Source organism: Pseudophryne corroboree, chromosome 3, assembly GCF_028390025.1.
Source record: "Pseudophryne corroboree isolate aPseCor3 chromosome 3, aPseCor3.hap2, whole genome shotgun sequence".
NCBI lineage: Eukaryota > Metazoa > Chordata > Amphibia > Anura > Myobatrachidae > Pseudophryne > Pseudophryne corroboree.
In genome coordinates this window covers 777,931,763-777,953,110 of record NC_086446.1, presented here as the reverse complement: position 1 = coordinate 777,953,110, position 21,348 = coordinate 777,931,763, and the positions used below count along the sequence as shown (strand labels likewise).

Sequence of the window (21,348 nt, the reverse complement as noted above, 5' to 3'; positions counted from 1 at the left end):
ACAGCGTGGTGCTTCAGCTGAACAGATATGCAAGGCAGCCACATGGTCTTGTATTAACATATTCATTAGACATTATGCCGTTGATACCTTTGCCTCTCAGGATACTGAATTCGGGTGAAGGATACTCCTGTCCAATCAGGAGCGTCCCCACCACTAAATCTGCTTTGGGACATCCCAATGTTTATCCTGTGGATAACCTGTGGACCCTGCAGGAGAAATAATAGTTATGGTAGACTTACCGTTGATAACTCTATTTCTCCTAAGTCTGCAGTATCCATAGGGATCCCACACTGACGCACCTGATTTGAGGATCCTCTCACCTACTAACCTCTTCCTTATTGTATGGAAGGGTGTGCATGTGTGCTTCTCGCTTGATTACTGCTCTCTATGATGCTCCTGCCTTGAGCTTTGGGAAAACAACTGATTTGCCTGAGCCAGGAGGCGGGGATATAGGGGACGGGGCCCGTTGCATTCTGGGAGGCCGAAAGCTGTGATCGTTGGTGCCAATCCGCTGTCGCTGCCTCATATCCCAATGTTTATCCTGTGGATACTGTGAACTTAAGAGAAATAGAGTTATCAATGGTAAGTCTACCATAACTATTTTTTTCACCAGCTGAGGGTCAGAAGATGATAACACAATCTCCTGGTTGATATGAAATGTAGATACAACCTGTGGCAAGAGTTGGATGGGTTCCCGAGACCACTTTAGTCTAGAAAGATATTTCTAATGGGCTCTTTGTACTGTAGTGAATGTAACACCCTTTCGGCAAAAGTATTGGCCAATAGGAAAATTATTTTCTATGTCAGAGAAATTTCAAGCATTGGTTCATATGGTGTGTCCACGACTGCCTTGCGTGCTAGACTGAGGTTCTGCAGAACCATAAAGAGTGAATTCTTTTCACTGATTGGAAGACACCACTAATTCTTCTGATTCCAACTTGGTCCCCAGGAAAATACTGAGCCCTGTACCCCGAGTGTCCATAAAGTAAGACCTATATTGAGTTCATCTTGTAGAAATCAAGGACATGTTGAAAAGAACCTTCAGTTGGGTTCATTGATGATTAACACCATTAAATAAACTTCTTCTTCCAAAGTTTGCATGTATTAGGAACATAACGGATCACATACACTGCACGAAGCCCCAAGTGAGCACTATATAAGATCGACAGGCAGGGACAGAGATGGAAGAGAGGCATGAGGCACAGAGGACTGATGAGATTGAGATGCAAGGCACCACAGATACCTCCAGCATAGAAGGACTGAAGTGGATGAACCATGAGGCACCGGGATTCTACCAGCAGAGATGGACTGAAGAGTTACAGCGCAGCAAGATACCACCAGTAGGAATGGTCTGAAGAGAATGAGGCACTAGGATCCCAGGAGCAGGTGCACTGGATACCGGATTCCAGACACAAGAAATACTAGGGAGTCCAGCAAGGTCCAAGTAGCAGGGCTGTCACAGACTGATGTTCTGGCAATCAAGAAAATAATGAGCATGTTTAAATAGCCTGCTCAACCAAGAAGGTGGACTCGTGGTTGGGCTAGGTCACCTGACCATACTTGGAAACCTTCTCATTTCAGAGAGCAAGAATTTAAAATTTCTTAGCTGCCATAAATGCTCCCTGAGGCGGCAGACCGTAGCAGCTGGATGGAATTAACTAAGCAGGTAATACTTAGCTACTGTAGAACTACTAGCCAGGAGCAGTAAGGGGTGACTTACCTGGGCCCGTCTCTGGGAATATGGCCAGCTTTGGGCTTTCAGTTCCACTTGTTAAAATAAAAAAAAGTTTAATAGAATAGCTGTATCTAAAAATAAAATATTTAAATATCTAAAAACTATCTGTAAACAATGAAAAAAATTAATAGAGCTTTCTTTTTTTTTTTTTTCTCCCTCTTTAATGATTGACTTCTGTTATCACCATCCTGTAGTGATGATAGTTGAACAACTTTTGAGGCAGTACAAATAGCGCTGTGATACTCACTAAATAGGCTGAGGAAGGTGACGCCAGCAATTCTTACCACCGGTAATAGTCTTTCATGTATAGCGCAAAGTGACCAGAAATCCTCAGCGCCAGTGAAAACGCCCTTTCTTGCGGGCACCTCATTGATGTTGTTCTGTAAGTGGGAGTGGCCTGCTTTATAAGCGATTCCCAGCAGGCGATTCGGGTCATTCTCCGTGAGAATCCCTTTAAGCGCTGTATAATCCGCACCCTGTAACAGTGGCTGACTTAGACTTACTATAGAAAGGAGTCATTCTGTTTGCAGAAGGGTCTAATCCATCATGACGTCATTGATTGCTGCGATGGTAGAAGAATCCAGGTAGTGCAAGATTTGTTGTTACATTAATTGTGACCCCACTAAATTCACCCCCTCTGTTCAATGACTGTAAAATATCTGGTTTCCCTCCGTTCCAGCATTTCTCCAAAACACCTTTACACCTGGGCCGTGACCACGTGTGTAATCCTATTTTATTACATTAATATGATGTAATACATGAGTATGCCTATCACTGGGTAATTGTGTGACTGCATAGGATGGAACAGCTTGTCTGTGACTCTGGTTACCTTGCAAACATTATGGGAGCCTTTAGTCACAGACTATTCCTCGCCATAGATAGCTACAGCACCAGTGACAAATACTAGGTATAGTCTGCTTAGGTTTTCTGGGGGGTTTTATTGCTGATTTCACATGTACAATGCAGAAATTATTACATACAACAATAAAACTGCACTGGAAATACTACATAAAGCTATGTATGTATACAGATATAACAATGCACAGTAAATACTGGATGTAGATCACAGAATACTTGTACTAAATATTCATACAGTTATGCACTTGTACTTAACTAACAGTGTCTAAATGACATGTAGAATACTTAAGTGTCCTGTAAATGCACAGCGCTGGATGCAGGCGGCTTTACAGAGGAGACATCACCCAGCAGTCCCAGAATCCGCTCAGCATGTGTAATGGCGCCCAAACGCTGACAGGGTGTGAGGGAAAGAGATGAAGCTCCAGAGCGGGAACATCTGCTGTAGATGGCGTCTGGGGGAGGGGCTACAGGTCATCGTTTTATCCCCCTTGCTGTACTTCACCACCAGGTACTATGGAGCCAATGTGAAACGGATTTTAGTAAATCTGACCTGTGCTTCTTGCCCTGGTGGATATAGTGGGGTCCCGGCACGGCCACAGTGTCCACGCCAGCGGCGCGGTCCGTCTCCGGAGACCGCAACCGGAACGCGATTTCGGCGGCTCCCGCCTGGGGGGGACCCTCTTACCACCTCCCTAGATGTGCGGCCACGCGATCCAGGAGAGCAGCGGCGGTGATGCGTGCCTGATGAGACTGGAGCACCTCCGCAGTAAGCACCCGGCAACCAGGGCGCGGGATTATACAGCGCTGCCGGGGGAGGTGAGGGAGCCGCAGCACGATATGTCAGCATGACATATAACATTTAGTGCCTATGCTGCGGCCCTTGAAGTCTTCTTACTTGTCAGAAAAGCTCTTTTCAGCGCTGCCTAGCGCAGCCCTCCCTGTTAGCTGCCTGCACTGCAGGCACCAACTTACAAACTGAGCTCCAGTGCCTGGAGGCGGGGCTATAGAGGAGGCGGTGCAGTGCATCCTGGGAACAGTCAAAGCTTTAGCCTGATGGTGTCTCGGATCAAGATCCAACTCTACACCCCGATTTTATTCTCTGTGGAATCCAGTGTACCTCGCAGAAAGAGTTTTAACATTGGTAAGTCTTACCGTAAATCTCCTTTTTATTACATTAATATGATGTAATACATGAGTATGCTTATTGCTGGGTAATTGTGTGACTGCATAGGATGGAACAGCTGGTCTGTGACTCTGGTTACCTTGCAAACATTATGGGAGCGTTTAGTCAGACTATACCTCGCCATAGATAGCTACAGCACCAGTGACAAATACTAGGTATAGTCTGATTAGGTTTTCTGGGTTTATTATTGCTGATTTCTGGGGGTATTTGCATTAGGCCCATTGTCTGATGACTGCACTTGCTGCAGATTCTTCCCCATATGCAGAATTGTCGCATCATCTCAACCGGACAGCACCTTTATTTACACTTGGCATGATGGTAATAGTCCTCATCTGTGCCTCCGTATTACCTGGGCCCACCCTATGCCTTGATGACCCTGTCCATCGAGCACTGCGTAACTTCCCCGTGGGTTGACGCGCCATAACTTAGTTTTGTCCTAGTGGGTTTGCCTGGTTTCAGCCCAGTTACACCCCTGCAGTCACAAGTAGAGGTGCTTCTGCAAACGGGATAAAAACACTTATCTCCATTTGTTTGCCTTTAGGCTTGTCTGTGAATTGGTCAGAAAACAGGAGGTTCAAATAGGGTCAAAGGTTTCTCCTGCTGGTTACTACGTGCGATATTATACCATATCCATTCTAAGTAAGGTCCAAGGCGTCTTCTAATCATACATTCTAACTCTAGGCCTTATCTGTCACATGAGCATCTGTGGTTAGTGGGGACCAGCCTCTAGAGATGTCCTCCTGTACAGAATTTGGTGGGCTCATCCTGTGCTCATGAGCACATCTAATGGTGTCGCGAAACCACCTCCAAGCCTCTGACGGAGAGGTCCAATAAAGCTCTCCCACGTTTCCGAAAATGGGATCTCCACTAACTGAGAGCGGGTCTGGGTTCTGCGCAAGAGTGGAGCCATAGAAGTGGCAAACATGGAAGAGGAGGTGCCATCTGTGAACGTTTTGGATGGGTCCTAGTTTATATTGAACACTTTTTAGAGCTAGCATACCTCCCAAAATGTAATAACTATGCCACAGCACTGCTCCCGGACCCTTCCCTTGGGGTGTGTGACAAAAGTGCTACCCATTATACAAAGCAGGTTAGTAGTTACAATAATAACGTAAAACCATAAAAATACATAATACACGCAGCACTTTCAGTGCGTGAAATACACTGCTGGTGTAATACAGAATCCAAAAGTCTGGATATGAGGGATATGTAAAGTTAGCAGATTCCAGAGTGTCCCAATGATAAAACATTATGGCTACACCTGTAAACTGTCCAGAGTAAATACAAGTACCTGTCTACGGAATATATTGCTTCTTCCCGGCGTAATAATTTGTTACCATGCTATAGACATATTAGATTAAGGGGGTCGTTCCGACCTAATCGCACGCTGCCATTTTTTTTCGCAGCGATCAGGTCACTACTGTGTATGCACCGCAATGCGCAGGCGCATTTTACGGGTACAAAGCGGATCGTTGATGAGCGATGGATTTATCGAAGATTCCATTCGCACAGCAGATCGCAAGGAGATTGACAGGAAGAGGGCGTTTGTGGGTGTCAACTGACCGTTTTCTGGGAGTGTTTGGGAAAATGCAGACGTGTCCAAGCGTTTGCAGGACGGGTGTCTGACGTCAATTCCGTGATCAGACAGGCTAAAGTGATCGCAAGGGCTGAGTAAGTTCAGACCTACTCAGACTGCACAAAACTTTTTTGTACCACTTGGCTGCACATGCAGTCGCACACTTGCAAAGCAAAAATACACTTCCCTATAGGCGGCAACTATCTGATCGCAGCTCTGCAAAAAATAGCTAGCGAGCAATCAACTCGGAATGACCCCCTAAGAGTAGAGAATGCACATAGACTTGGTATGGAAACGTTATAACTCAGACCTACCTAGCTGAGCCCCAGAACATAAGGCTGCTATAAATGTGGCAGACACCAACGTACAACCCGTAATTATATTTCATATAGATGTTTTAGTTTCCTTTCCTAATAATGCCGAAGATAGCTTTAAGACTGACGGCTTAATGACCTGTCAGACACCGTGTGTCACATATCCTTCACATTGCAGGTGCAAATGTCAATATGTGGGTAGGACTACTCTGCGTTGTGCTCAAAGGTTTCTAGAATATCTTAGAAATATTCATAAAGTTACATCACATAAAGTTACAACATGTACTGTATATGGCATTGATCAACCGCAAAATAAGGGTTTGAGCAAGCCGACATCCACAGAATTTTCTGTGATTAGTTTTCCTAGATGTTTGGATCAACCACCCCGACAAGTGCTTTCAAAACTGTGTGCAAGTGTACCTAGAACGATTGATGCTGTTTTGAAAGCAAAGGGTGGTCACACCAAGTATTTGCATTTTTGTTAATTGATAAAAATAACTCTTAACTCTTTTTTATAATTTTGTAAGCATTCTTACTTTGTAGCATTTGTTCCGCACCTGCCTATAACTTTTGCACAGTACTGTATATTATAAAAACTCCAAATATTCTCTATAGTTTATAAACAGGGAACTTTATCATGTAGCCTCTTTTGCTCAGACAACCTTGAAATCTGTATTCTGTAACGGGAAGGTTGAATCCTCTTGTCAGTGATGTAATTTATACACCTTCTGTTGTCTGTGTTTATTACAACCTGTGGAATCCAGTTATGCCGTGGCTTATGCTAATATACACCAATAATAAATGTAACTAAGGTAATTAATCGTAGCCTTCACTGTGCTACATTGTGTCAGCAGCTTCATAAACGGAGCTTACGAAACAAATGGTCATTAGCTTTTAATATATAAGACAATCGCTGTTCCAGAAAAGTTTGACTTGGAAGCATTTATCATATACGAAGTTGCACTAATGTGCGGTAATGTACTGTAGGTTTGTTCTCCTTCATTCAGTATGCAAAAGGGAATCGGTCATAGCCACCGTTATTTTCTCATTAAGTGTGTAGATGTGACGCTCTTCAGCTTACCTGCGATCCTGGGTATTCGCTGCAGTATGTATATGTGTGTATGTATGTATATATGTATATATATATATATATATATATATATATATATATATATATATAATGTGTGTGTGTGTGTGTGTGTGTTGAATGTTGTAGTGGTATCTCAGTAGGAATATTAGGTAAATGGTTTTTCTACCTGTGCACTGGACTAATGTGGTATCTCAGTAAGAAACCATGGTGTGAATGCGGTTGTGAATGTGGTAGTAGTACAGGTTGAGTATCCCATATCCAATTATTCCGAAATACAGAATTTTTTGAGTGAGGGTGAGATAGTGAAACCTTTGTTTTCTGATGGCTCAATGTACACAAACTTTGTTTAATACACAAAGTTATTAAAAATATTGTATTAAATGACCTTTAGGCTGTGTGTATATGAAACATAAATGAATTGTGTGAATGTAGACACTTTGTTTAATGCAAAAAGTTATTAAAAATATTGACTGACTAAAATTACCTTCAGGCTGTGTGTATTAGGTATATATTAAACATAAATGCATTCTGTGCTTAGACTTAGGTACCATCGCCATGATATCTCATTGTGGTATACAATTATTCCAAAATACGGAAAAATCCGATATCCAAAATACTTCTGGTCCCAAACATTTTGGATAAGGGATACTCAACCTGTATCTCGGTACAAAGCCCTGGTGGAAATGTGGTAGTTGTATCTCAGTACAAAGCCGTGGTGGTGAATGTGGTAGTGAATGTGGTCATGGTATCTCAGTAGGAAGTGTGGTGGTAGAGGTATCCTAGTAGGAAGTGTGGTGGTGAATGTGGTAGAGGTATCTCAGTAGGTAGTGTGGTGGTGAATGTGGTATCTCAGTAGGTAGTGTGGTGGTGAATGTGGTAGGGGTATCTCAGTTTGAAGCCCTGGTGGTGAATTTGGTAGTGGTATCTCAGTAAGAAGTGTGGTGGTGAATGTGGTAGTGTTATCTCTGTACAAAGCCCTGGTGTGAATGTGGTAGTTGTATCTCGGTGCAAAGCTGTGGTGGTGAATGTGGTCATGGTATCTCAGTAGGAAGTATGGTAGTGAATGTGGTAGAGGTATCTCAGTAGGTAGTATGGTGGTAGAGGTATGCTAGTAAGAATTGTGGTGGTGTATGTGGTAGTGGTATCTCAGTAGGAAGTGTGGTGGTGAATGTGGTAGTGGTATCTCAGTAGGAAGTGTGGTAGTGGTGCGAATGTGGTTTTGGAATTGTTGAATTATGGAGAGTGCTACTGTGCTGTCTCCATGGATGCTTCATAACTGAAGCATTCTCCTTTACCAAGATGGCCACCGTTTGTCTGCACATGCACAGTTTCATCATATTAATGTGTTAGCGTGCCACAGTGGGACACGGACATGTTTCACTTAGTTCCGATGACCCTGGAATATATCCTGTATGTAATTACCATTGTATTTCTGCACCGCTACCCTCATACATGACTTGCTGATCCTCTGTATGCTCCACTCCATCCAGGTTACTGTGTGTATATAACGGAGTACAGCTGTACAAACATACAGCTGCCCTACAATAAACCCTTCTCTGGTTAAGGGGGTAATTCAGATCTGATCGCTGGGCTGCATTTTTTGCTGCCCTTCGATCAGATAGTCACTGTCTACAGGGGGAGGGTAAATTCACTGTGCAAGTATGCGTTCGGATGTGCAGCTAAGCTGCACAAACTGATTTTGTGCAGTCTCTGCTCAGCCCAGGACTTACTCAGCCACTGCGATTGCTTCTTGCTGATCGGGGCCGGAGCTGACGTCAGACATCCTCCCTGTGCATTGCGGTGCTTACGAAGGCGCAGGTCAGATCTGATCGCCTGCTGTGCATAAACGCACTGCAGCGATCAGGTCTGAATTACCCCCCAAGTCCTGAGCTGTCTGTTAATCTGCTACAAATAGTATACACATATCAACATGAAAATTGTGACTGCGGTGATGGTATCCTCTAATAGAGCCCTCATGTGAATGTGATGGTATCTCTGGAGTGAATGTGGTGATGGTGGTATCTTAGTAGGAATCCTTGGTGCAGACGTGGTGGTGTCTCAGTAGTAAGCCTTGGTGCAGATGTGGTGGTATCTCAGTAGGAAGCCTTGGTGCAGATGTGGTGGCATCTCAGTAGGAAGCCTTGGTGCAGATGTGGTGGTATCTCAGTAGGAAGCCTTGGTGCAGATGTGGTGGTGTCTCAGTAGGAATCCTTGGTGCAGATGTGGTGGTGTCTCAGTAGGAAGCCTTGGTGCAGGTGTGGTGGTGTCTCAGTAGGAAGACTTGGTGTAGATGTGGTGGTGTCTCAGTAGGAAGCCTTGGTGCAGATGTCTTGGTGGTATCTCAGTAGGAAGCATTCATACAGATGTGGTGGTATCCCAGTAGAAAGCCTTGTTGCAAATATAGTGCTGGTGGTATCTTTGTAGGATGCCTTGGTGCAGATGTGGTGGTGGTATCTCGGTAGGAAACCTTGGTACAGATGTGGTGGTATCTCTGTAGGAAACCTTGGTGCAGATATTGTGGTGGTATCTTAACGGGATGCCTTGGTACAGATGTGGTGATGGTGGTATATCGGTAGGAAACCTTGGTACAGATGTGGTGGCGGTATCTCAGTAGGAAGTCTTGGTGCAGATATTGTGGTGGTATCTTAATAGGATACCTTGGTGCAGATGTGGTGGTGGTGGTATCTCTGTAGGAAACCTTGGTTCAGATATTGTGGTGGTATCTTAATAGGATGCCTTAGTGCAGATGTGGTAGTGGTATTTCTGTAGGAAGTCTTGGTGCAGATATTGTGGTGGTATCTTAATAGGATGCCTTGGTGCAGATGTGGTGGTATCTCTGTAGGAAACCTTGGTGCAGATGTGGTGGTGGTATCTCAGTAGGAAGTCTTGGTGCAGATATTGTGGTGATATCTTAATAGGATACCTTGGTGCAGATGTGGTGGGTATGTCTTTAAGACATCCTGGTGTTAAACTGTGGTGGAGAAACCCCCATTCTTTCCATTTTTCTCAAATTACACTTTGTACCGGCAACACTGTGACAATTGAATTGAGTGTCTGAACAAGTTTCCTATTGGATTACCCATTGCTTTGTTCTTCCATAACCCTGGAAACTCTGGAGAAAGAACACTTAGTTTTGTTTTATTAGTAAAGTAGGCGTCTTTACATCAATCTCGCAGAATGTTGCGAATGCAAGGGTTCCTTTTTATTGCAGGTCCTGCCAAATTAATGAGATCCATCAGTCATGAAATAAAACTATTATAAGACCAGACACCCACACAGCACATTGTGCTATATAATGTCTGCTTACATCTGATTCCCAGGATACCACACTATGCAAATATGATGTTATGAACTCAACTGTATATTTATGTCAGCTTTCATTTTGCTGTCAGGGGAGGATTATGTTTCTATTGTTCTGTGCAAATCTTCGTGCCTAGGAAACTTTCATCATTATCTTCTACAAACTCGTCCAACTTTAAAGACGACGAACTGATTGCCCTCTTTGTGAAACTTTACAGAACATTTGCTTCCCTGCAGTCGTTTCCAGAGTTCTAGAACTCAATCACACCCCAGAGGAAGAGGCGAGTTTACAGAAGACCTTTTATCATGGTCTACTGCTTTGTAAGTGGGTAACGGAATTTTGTATAAGAACAGACATCACAGCCCAAAAAGGGACAACCCTTTATCATTATGAAGTTGCAGGTTTTTTTTTTTATTGGGAATATTTTTTCCTGCAGCGAGAAACACATAAAGGCGCATCCTGCAGCCTAAAGTCACAGAACAGTGGTTTCTGACATCACAAATCTTGGCAGTGCTCTTGTTACCTAGAAGAATGTAACACTTGTGGAGTGTTATTTATTTTTACCTAGAGAAAGAACAACTGAGGAGCGCAATCAGATTGAATATCTGTTTAATAAATGCAAATGGATCCAAAAATACAAAACACATATAAAAACAAATAAAATGGTCAAATGTAGTACAGATGTGTCCACTTTCATCTAACCTTCCTCCATGTTAAACAGCCCTGGGCATGGCGTAACTCTGTAGCACCGAGCAACATTACATGGGACGTTTTCCATTAAAATGCGTCTTATTCGCAAAATGATGTAAATAGGACGCACAAGCAGTTTCTGCTGATTAAAATGATATGCAGCATGCCTATGGGGGTCATTTGGACCCGTTCGCTCGCAGCGGTTCTTCGTTGCGGTGCCAAGGGGTGGGAACTGCGCATGCTCGGCGGGTGCAATGCGCACGTGCGTCTTTGCAGTCGCCGGGCAGCGGCTAGAACAAAGAAGAAAGTGATCGCTAGCGCGATCACAAGAAGATTGACAGCGAGGAGGCGTACCGGGGCGTCTACTCACCGTTTTCTGGGCGTGGAGATCTGAACACAGGCGTGTCCAGGCGTTTGGAGGGCGGATGTCTCATGTCAATCCCGGGACCTTCGTCGCTGGATCCGTCGCACAGCGTAAGTAGGTTCTGACCCTGGTCTTGGCTTGCAGGAAACTTTTTTAGCATCGAGGGCTGCACAAGCGATCGCAGCCCTGCTTTGCTAAAATACACTCCCCCATAGGCGGCGTCAAGTTGATCGCACGAGCAGCAAAAAGTTGCTTCGTGCGATCAACTCGGAATGACCACCTATATTCTGTGAGTGACCGTGGCTGTATCTGCATGCGAAATGGTTTGATACAGAAAACACTGTAATGTAGCATCTCATATGCAGATACAGCCGCATTTTAATAAGCAGAGTCTGCTTGTGCGTCTTATTGCACGGGAGCCGTCAGCTAATGCACGCCAGGCATCTCCCACTATGTGGAATACAACTTCCAGCTGCCTAAAGGTATTAGTAAATTTCATATAAAAAGGAGTCTTGCAGGTCTCTAAATGACTGTAAAAAAGATTGATATGAATAGGTGGTTGCCCTTAGTAACCGTTTTTCTCTAACGTCCTAGTGGATGCTGGGGACTCCGTCAGGACCATGGGGAATAGCGGCTCCGCAGGAGACAGGGCACAAAAGCAAGCTTTTAGGATCACATGGTGTGTACTGGCTCCTCCCCCTATGACCCTCCTCCAAGCCTCTGTTAGGTTTTTGTGCCCGTCCGAGCAGGGTGCAATCTAGGTGGCTCTCTTAAAGAGTTGCTTAGAAAAAGTTTTTAGGTTCTTTATTTTCAGTGAGTCCTGCTGGCAACAGGCTCACTGCATCGAGGGACTTAGGGGAGAGCAGTGAACTCACCTGCGTGCAGGATGGATTGGCTTCTTAGGCTACTGGACACCATTAGCTCCAGAGGGAGTCGGAACACAGGTCTCGCCCTGGGGTTCGTCCCGGAGCCGCGCCGCCGACCCCCCTTGCAGATGCTGAAGATTGAAGAGGTCCGGAACCAGGCGGCAGAAGACTTTCAGTCTTCATCAGGTAGCGCACAGCACTGCAGGTGTGCGCCATTGTTGTCAGCACACTTCACACAGCGGTCACGGAGGGTGCAGGGCGCGGGGGGGTGGCGCCCTGGGCAGCAATGTATAATACCTGTATGGCGAAAAATACATCACATATAGCCCTTGAGGCTATATGGATGTATTTAACCCCTGCCAGATATCACAAACTCCGGAGAAGAAGCCCGCCGAAAAGGGGGCGGGGCCTATTCTCCTCAGCACACAGCGCCATTTTCCCTCACAGAAATGCTGGTGGGAAGGCTCCCATGCTCTCCCCTGCACTGCACTACAGAAACAGGGTTAAAACAGAGAGGGGGGGCACTGATTTGGCGATATGAATATATATTAAATGCTATAAGGGAGGAACACTTATATAAAGGTTGTCCCTATATAATTATAGCGTTTTGGTGTGTGCTGGCAAACTCTCCCTCTGTCTCCCCAAAGGGCTAGTGGGTCCTGTCCTCTATCAGAGCATTCCCTATGTGTGTGCTGTATGTCGGTACGTGTGTGTCGACATGTATGAGGAAAATGTTGGTGAGGAGGCGGAGCAAATTGCCTGTAATGGTGATGTCACTCTCTAGGGAGTCGACACCGGAATGGATGGCTTATTTATGGAATTACGTGATAATGTCAACATGCTGCAAGCCGGTTGACGACATGAGACGGCCGGCGAATAAATTAGTACCTGCCCAGGCGTCTCAAACACTGTCAGGGGCTGTAAAACGCCCATTTACCTCAGTCGGTCGACACAGACCCAGACACGGACACTGATTTCAGTGTCGACGGTGAAGAAACAAACGTATTTTACTTTAGGGCCACACGTTAAGGGCAATGAAGGAGGTGTTACATATTTCTGATACTACAAGTACCACAAAAAAGGGTATTATGTGGGATGTGAAAAAACTACCTGTAGTTTTTCCTGAATCCGATAAATTAAATGAAGTGTGTGATGATGCGTGGGTTTCCCCCGATAGAAAATTATTGGCGGTATACCCTTTCCCGCCAGAAGTTAGGGCGCGTTGGGAAACACCCCTTAGGGTGGATAAGGCGCTCACATGCTTATCAGAACAAGTGGCGGTACCATCTACAGATAGGGCCGTACTTAAGGAGCCAGCTGATAGGAGGCTGGAAAATATCCTAAAAAGTATACATACACATGCTGGTGTTATACTGCGACCAGCGATCGCCTCAGCCTGGATGTGCAGAGCTGAGGTGGCTTGGTCGGATTCCCTGACTAAAAATATTGATACCCTTGACAGGGACAGTATTTTATTGACTATAGAGCATTTAAAGGATGCATTTCTATATATGCGAGATGCGCAGAGGGATATTTGCACTCTGGCATCAAGAGTAAATGCGATGTCCATATCTGCAAGAAGATGTTTATGGACACGACAGTGGTCAGGTGATGCAGATTCCAAACGGCACAAAGATGTATTGCCGTATAAAGGGGAGGAGTTATTTGGGGTCGGTCCATGGGACCTGGTGGTCACGGCAACTGCTGGAAAATCCACCGTTTTTTACCCTAAGTCACATCTCTGCAGAAAAAGACACCGTCTTTTCAGCCTCAGTCCTTTCGTCCCTATAAGAGTCATATCTGCCCAGGGATAGAGGAAAGGGAAGAAGACTGCAGCAGGCTGCCCATTCCCAGGAACAGAAGCCCTCAAACGCTTCTACCAAGTTCTCAGCATGACGCTGGGACCGTACAGGACCCCTGGATCCTACAAGTAGTATCCAAGGGGTACAGATTGGAATGTCGAGACGTTTCCCCCTCGCAGTTTCCTGTAGTCTGCTGTACCAATGTCTCCCTCCGACAGGGAGGCAGTATTGAAAACAATTCACAAGCTGTATTCCCAGCAGGTGATAATCAAAGTACCCCTCCTACAACAAGGAAAGGGGTATTATTCCACACTATATGGTGGTACTGAAGCCAGAAGGCTAGGTGAGACCTATTCTAAATCTGAAATATTTGAACACTTACAAAAGTTCAAATCCAGATGGAGTCACTCAGAGCAGTGATAGCGAACCGGGAGGAAGGGGACTATATGGTGTCCCGGGACATCAGGGATGCTTACCTCCATGTCCCAAAAATTTGCCTTTCTCACCGAGGGTACCTCAGGTTCGTGGTACAGAACTGTCACTATCAGTTTCAGACGATGCCGTTGGATTGTCCAAGGCACCCCGGGTCCTTACCAAGGTAATGACCGAAATGAGGATTCGTCTTCAAAGAAAATGGACGACTTCCTGATAAGAACAAGGTCCAGAGAACAGTTGGAGGTCGGAGTAGCACTATCTCAAGTAGTTCTACGACAACACGGGTGGATTCTAAATATTCCAAAACCGCAGTTGTTCCGACGACACGTCTGCTGGTCCTAGGGATGATTCTGGACACAGTCCAGAAAAAGGTGTTTCTCCCAGAGGAGAAAGCCAGGGAGTTATCCGAGCTAATCGGGATCCTCCTAAAAACCAGGAAAAGTGTCAGTGCATCATTGCACAAGAGTCCTGGTAAAAATGGTGGCTTATTACGAAGCGATTCCATTCGGCAGATTTCACGCAAGAACTCTTCAGTGGGATCTGCTGGACAAATGGTCCGGATCGCATCTTCAGATGCATCAGCGGATAACCCTATATCCAAGGACAAGGGTGTCTCTCCTGTGGTGATTACAGAGTGCTCATCTTCTAGAGGGCCGCAGATTCGGCATTCAGGATTGGGTGCTGGTGACCACGGAGGCCAGCCTGAGAGGCTGGAGAGCAGTCACACAGGGAAAAAATTTCCAGGGAGTGTGATCAAGTCTGGAGAATTCTCTCCACATAAATATACTGGAGCTAAGAGCAAATTTATAATGCTCTAAACTTAGCAAGACCCCTGCTTCAAGGTCAGCCGGTATTGATCCAGTGGGATAACATCACGGCAGTCGCCCACGTAAACAGAAAGGGCGGCACAAGAAGCAGGAGGGCAGTGGCAAAACTGCAAGGATTTTTCGCTAGGCGGAAAATCATGTGATAGCACTGTCAGCAGTGTTCATTCCGGGAGTGGACGACTGGGAAGCAGACTTCCTCAGCAGGCACGACCTCCACCCGGGAGAGTGGGAACTTCATCGGGAAGTTTTCCGCATGATTGTGAACCGTTGGGAAAGACCAAAGGTGGACATGATGGCATCCCGCCCGAACAAAAAACGGGACAGGTATTGCGCCAGGTCACGAGACCTTCAGGCGATAGCTGTGGATGTCCTGGTAACACCGCGGGTGTAACAGTCGGTGTATGTGTTCCCTCCTCTGCTTCTCATAACCAAGGTATTGAGAATTATAAGACGTAGAGGAGTAAGAACTATACTCATGGCTCCGGATTGGCCAAGAGGGACTTGGTACCCGGAATTTCAAGAGATGCTCACAGAGGACTAATGGCCTCGGGAGCTAAGAAGGGACTTGCTTCAGCAAGTACCATGTCTGTTCCAAGACTTACCGCGGCTGCGTTTGACGGCATGGCGGTTGAACGCCGGATCCTAAGGGAAAAGGCATTCCGGAAGAGGTCATACCTACCCTGGTCAAAGCCAGGAAGGAGGTGACCGCACAACGTTATCACCACATGTGGTGAAAATATGTTGCGTGGGTGAGGCCAGGAAGGCCCCACGAAGAAATTTCAACTAGGTCGATTTCTGCACTTCCTGCAAACAGGAGTGTCTATGAGCCTCAAATTGGGGTCCATTAAGGTTCAAGTTTCGGCCCTGTAGATTTTCTTCCAGAAAGAATTGGCTTCAGTTCCTGAAGTCCAGACATTTGTCAAGGGAGTATTGCATATACAGCCCCTTTTGTGCCTCCAGTGGCACCGTGGGATCTCAACGTAGTGTTGGGATTCCTCAAATCATATTGGTTTGAACCGCTCAAATCTGTGGATTTGAAATATCTCACATGGAAAGTGACCATGCTGTTGGCCCTGGCCTCGGCCAGGCGAGTGTTAGAATTGGCGGCTTTGTCTTACAAAAGCCCATATTTGATTTTCCATTCGGACAGGGCAGAACTGCGGACTCGTCCCCAGGCTACTAGGGACTTGGAGGACTCCAAGTTGCTAGACGTTGTCAGGGCCCTGAAAATATATATATATATATATATATATATATATATATATATATATATATATATATATATAATTCCAGGACGGCTGGAGTCAGAAAGTCTGACTTGCTGTTTATATTGTATGCACCCAAAAAGCTGGGTGCTCCTGCTTCTAAGCAGACTATTGCTCGTTGGATTTGTAGTACAATTCAGCTTGCACATTCTGTGGCAGGCCTGCCACAGCCAAAATCTGTAAATGCCCATTCCACAAGGAAGGTGGGCTCATCTTGGGCGGCTGCCCGAGGGGTCTCGGCTTTACAACTTTGCCGAGCAGCTACGTGGTCAGGGGGGAACACGTTTGTAAAATTTTACAAATTTGATACCCTGGCTGAGGAGGACCTGGAGTTCTCTCATTCGGTGCTGCAGAGTCATCCGCACTCTCCCGCCCGTTTGGGAGCTTTGGTATAATCCCCATGGTCCTGACGGAGTCCCCAGCATCCACTAGGACGTTAGAGAAAATAAGATTTTACTTACCGATAAATCTATTTCTCATAGTCCGTAGTGGATGCTGGGCGCCCATCCCAAGTGCGGATTGTCTGCATTACTTGTACATAGTTATTGTTACAAAAATCGGGTTATTATTGTTGTGAGCCATCTTTTTTTAGAGGCTACTTCTTTGTTATCATACGGTTAACTGGGTTCAGATCACAAGTTGTACGGTGTGATTGGTGTGGCTGGTATGAGTCTTACCTGGGATTCAAGATCCTTCCTTATTGTGTACGCTCGTCCGGGCACAGTACCTAACTGAGGCTTGGAGGAGGGTCATAGGGGGAGGAGCCAGTACACACCATGTGATCCTAAAAGCTTGCTTTTGTGCCCTGTCTCCTGCGGAGCCGCTATTCCCCATGGTCCTGACGGAGTCCCCAGCATCCAGTACGGACTATGAGAAATAGATTTATCGGTAAGTAAAATCTTATTTTAATTGTAGGTGAAATCAGCAGAAATAGTAGTTGCCTCCAAATATTCTACTGATGATATAGTGCCCTGGAATACAGCCCAATGTAATGGCTAATGTAGTGTTCATTCTAGCACCCTGCACCTTTCAAATCCTTTGCAGTTCCTCTTTCCTGCCTGGGGTGTGCTGTGGTGCTTCTCAGCACACTCTGATCTGTTACTCAGTGCTGTGATACAGACCTGTGTGTGCTGAGAAGCACCAGAGCAGAGAGCGACACCGCAGGCGGGAAAGAGGAACTGCACAGGATTTGAAAGGTGCAGGGTGCTAGAATGAACACTATTAATGGTTGAATTGAGATCAGTTATGGGTTGCAATAATTATCAGTGTAAAATGATCCCCTTGGGATGAAAAGTCACATTAGCGCAATAGCTTAAACCAACCGATATCATTTTAAATGCAGAGTTGAGAAAAATCCCGGCTGGAGACAGTGTTATGAAGGGGTGCGGTTCACAGTGTTAGCAGGATATCGTGTGGTGCGCACAGAACTACCTGCAGAGCCGTTCTGCTGATGTTCTAGAGCCGTAATATATGTTGGCAGGCCGGCTCTGTGATCACAACAGGGATATGCGTCTAGGGATATGCGTCTCCTGTGTAGTGATGTCGGCGTCAACCTTGTAGATACTGGGCTGATCAATTGGAGGCAGCGCTATGTACAGTATCAGCGCCAGATTAGCAACATTTCATGGTCCGGGCTCTGTTCTAGGTAAGGCAGTCTGTTCGTACCAGTTTCGGTCTGGCAGCGGCATGGCAGAGCAATTCTAGTGGCAATACCAGCTTAACAACATATCTCAGCTTGAACTCAAATCTGGTTAGGAAACCTGGACATGTAGGCTGTGGGGTCGCACTTGATAAGTGAGGACACCTTGCGCGTTTCTCAGCCCCAAACAGGAGGTTAGGGTTAGGCTTTGGACATAGAGGGTTAGAGGATAGGGAAGGGAGGTTACGGTACTGAATGCACCCCTGTCGGCATTGCTGCTCCGGCCGTCTGCAGTAATCACTGCACGTGGTGGACCTACAAAGTACTGACGTCAATATCATCTCATTGGTCTATTTTGCTGTCAGTGTCGAATCACTTTTGTCTACATAATGTATCAGTTTTCTAAGTACCATAGTGCTTGGTGGTTGATGTACAGTATCAAGAGTTGAGAAGTTGCCCATAGCAACCTATCAGTTATCATTTTATAAAATGTTCTTGATAAATGCTACCTCAAAGCGCAACGTCTTCACTGTCGCTTGATACATCACCCCCCTCTGCCTTTACAGCAACCTCTGATAGTCTGCCCTCTGTCTCTTTCAGCTTCCTATACTTACCAGAGAAGAGACGGATGTGGTTGACAGTACGTTGCCATTGAAGATTACCACTCCAAAGTTGCCTAAATCTGCACCCATTGTCAAGCTGGAAACCTTAATTGTACCACCCAGCAAAACTCTACAGTTTATACTGAACATCAAGCTTCCCGCAGGGTCAAAGTTGACCGTAGGAGCCCCAAGTTTCTGGTTTCTTTTCACAGAAGGTAAGTGCGTCTTTCTTGCTCAAGGAACAAACCCCTAAGCAGGTTTTACATTATAAAACCTATCTTTACAAGTAGAGATGAGCAGAACGGTGGCTGCTTCACTATAACACTGTATTTATAAATCACATTTTGCAGAATTTGTGGTAAGGGATCATTGTGCAGCGTTGGTCGGGAGAGAAGTTGCTTGCGAAATTCAAAGATCATTGTATTATATGTACAACATGGTTTTCCATGTGTGGCTTCGTCGTTAGTCCTGCGTATAGATGGTGATTTTGAATAGTCTTACTGCTCTTTTTTTCGCTCGCTAATATTCTGCTATTTTGTTGGGAATTTGGCGCAGTCGAAAAAGTGCCATGTTACGTATTTTCTTGCATACCTAATATAGAAAACAGATGTTTTGAGAGAACTTTACAGACAGCAGATAACATGGCGCACAGCTGTATCCTTTACTGTGGCGCAAGATGGAGAGGTCTTTGGCACGGAGAACGGGTCTGTGTTCATTCTAAGGCCATATACACTAAGGGATCTATTTCTGAAGCAGTGAAAAGTGTGGAGAAGTGAGCCTGTGCAGAAGTTGCCCATGGCAACCAATCAGCTGCTCCGTACAATTGTATAGTAGGCAAATTATAAATGTTACTTCAATGCTGATTGGTTGGCATGGGCAGCTTCTCCACTGGCTCACTTCTCCACACTTTTCACTGCTTCATGAATAGACCCCATTCTTCCGCCATTATCTTTTCTTAATAATTGCCTTCTTTATTCCCAGGCCACGACTGGCTCCTTGCTGGACAGAAAACATACGGGGAGATTGTGAGTCTGTCTGACCCCAGCCAGATAGAGGTGCACATGCCTCGGGAGGGTCCGTCTCCTGACGCTGTGCTGAAGATCGGCGTGTGTGTGTATTACTGCGCCGAGGACAGCAGTGTGTGTATGATGAAGTCTGTCGCCTTCTCTCAGCCACTACGCCTGACGGCCGAAGCAACAAGCAGCCCAGGTCCACGTCCTCTCGCCTACTCCTTTCAGGGCTAGCGCAGACAGACTGTCGCAGGAGTGTGTAGCTTGGTCACTGGCCTGCCAGCCGCCTCCTGTCACTGATTATTGTGCTGCAGGGTAGTCCTTTTCCCAAAGGCCTCCCCAATATGTGCCTCCAGTGAGGCAGCTGTGTGCCCACTATACCTAATTTATATCCATATGCCGCCAGGTTCCAAATTCCTCAGTGGTTTACAGATTATTTTTTTTAATAGAGTGGCTTTTACTAGCTACGTCCAGGGGTTATTCATTGCAAATGTCTATTATATACTGAGTGGAACACTGTACTGTGCTGCCTTTTCCCCCTGGAATACACACACAGCACTTATTATAATCTCGTCGCACAAAGGCCTTAAGAAACTGTTGCCAGTCACTCAGGAGGCGGCCATTTTGTGAAAATTGGATCTCACAGCAGCTCATCCCTCAGTGATGTCACTACTTCCTAATGTGTTGATAGGCCGCAATCTCAATGGGCTTGCTGGTCACACCCACAAAATGGCAGCCTCCAGTGATGTGCAGGCGACAGGTGCACTTTAATGTTCTGTCATACCAAACCGTAATAGCAATAATACTCAGATACCGTCTACTTCTGTTGTCCAGTTTGTGTATTGTTCCGGAACACGAGCCCGCCGTGCACCATCTTACCGTGTGACAATGAACCATTAAACCAGTGATGGGGAACCTTTGGCACTCCAGCTGTTGTTGAACTACACATCCCAGCATGCCCTGCTACAGTTTTGCTATTTGACCATGCTAAAACTGTAGCAGGGCATGCTGGGATGTGTAGTTCAACAACAGCTGGAGTGCCAAAGGTTCCCCATCACTGCATTAAACAAACTCCATCTATGATGGACCATTGTGAAGCAATGATGTGATTGATGTCATAAACCAATGGCCGTCTGCAGATACTTATCAGTCTCGCTTGCGGGACTTCCGGAAACGCACAGAGATTCTGAACAGAGGAATCGCCACCGGTATAATACGTGAATGTATGTCAGCGCACTGATACTCTGTGGATACGTAATGACTGTAATGGAAAGACTTATCTGAATAAAACACACTCCACTCCTAACTTCTCCAGGGCGTTACTGTGTTTTGTGCATTTATGTATATACTGTACAGACATATTGTTGGACCTATTTTATATATATATATATATATATATATATATATATATATATATATAAAGTGACTAAAAACCTAGACACAAATTCGTTCAAGGTGCTACAGTATTATAGGTGCCGGGTTTACGCCAGGAGTAACAAAATTCTAATACGCCAGCATGAAGTCACAAATATATAGGCCCAGATTTATCATAGAGTGAGATTTAAAGGTAAATGTATGAAGCAGTGATAAGAGTGGAGAAGTGAGCCAGTAGAGAAGTTGCCCATGGCAACCAATCAGCTGCTCTGTACAGTGGTATAGTATGCAAATAATAAATGTTACGTCAATGCTGATTGGTTGCTATGGGTAACTTCTCCACTGGCTCACTTCTCCACTCTTATCACTGCTTCATACATTTACCCCTTAGTGCTCTATTAACTAAGCCTTGGATGG

The 21,348-nt window shown here is 45.5% G+C and overlaps 1 protein-coding gene across 2 annotated transcripts in view; it reads left to right on the top strand.

Moving 5' to 3' along the window:
* The window catches only part of NHLRC2 (NHL repeat containing 2), a 144,182-nt gene extending 123,652 nt beyond the window's left edge, over nt 1–20,530 (top strand). The window contains exons 9-10 of one of the 2 annotated variants that reach the window (XM_063962559.1): nt 18,546–18,762; nt 19,529–20,530. In XM_063962559.1, the coding sequence (XP_063818629.1) occupies nt 18,546–18,762; nt 19,529–19,791 (480 nt within the window). In that variant the 3' untranslated portion in view covers nt 19,792–20,530. The remainder of the gene's footprint in view (nt 1–18,545; nt 18,763–19,528) is intronic. The other variant, XM_063962557.1, reaches the window with a different exon arrangement.
* The last annotated feature ends 818 nt before the right edge of the window (nt 20,531–21,348 follow it).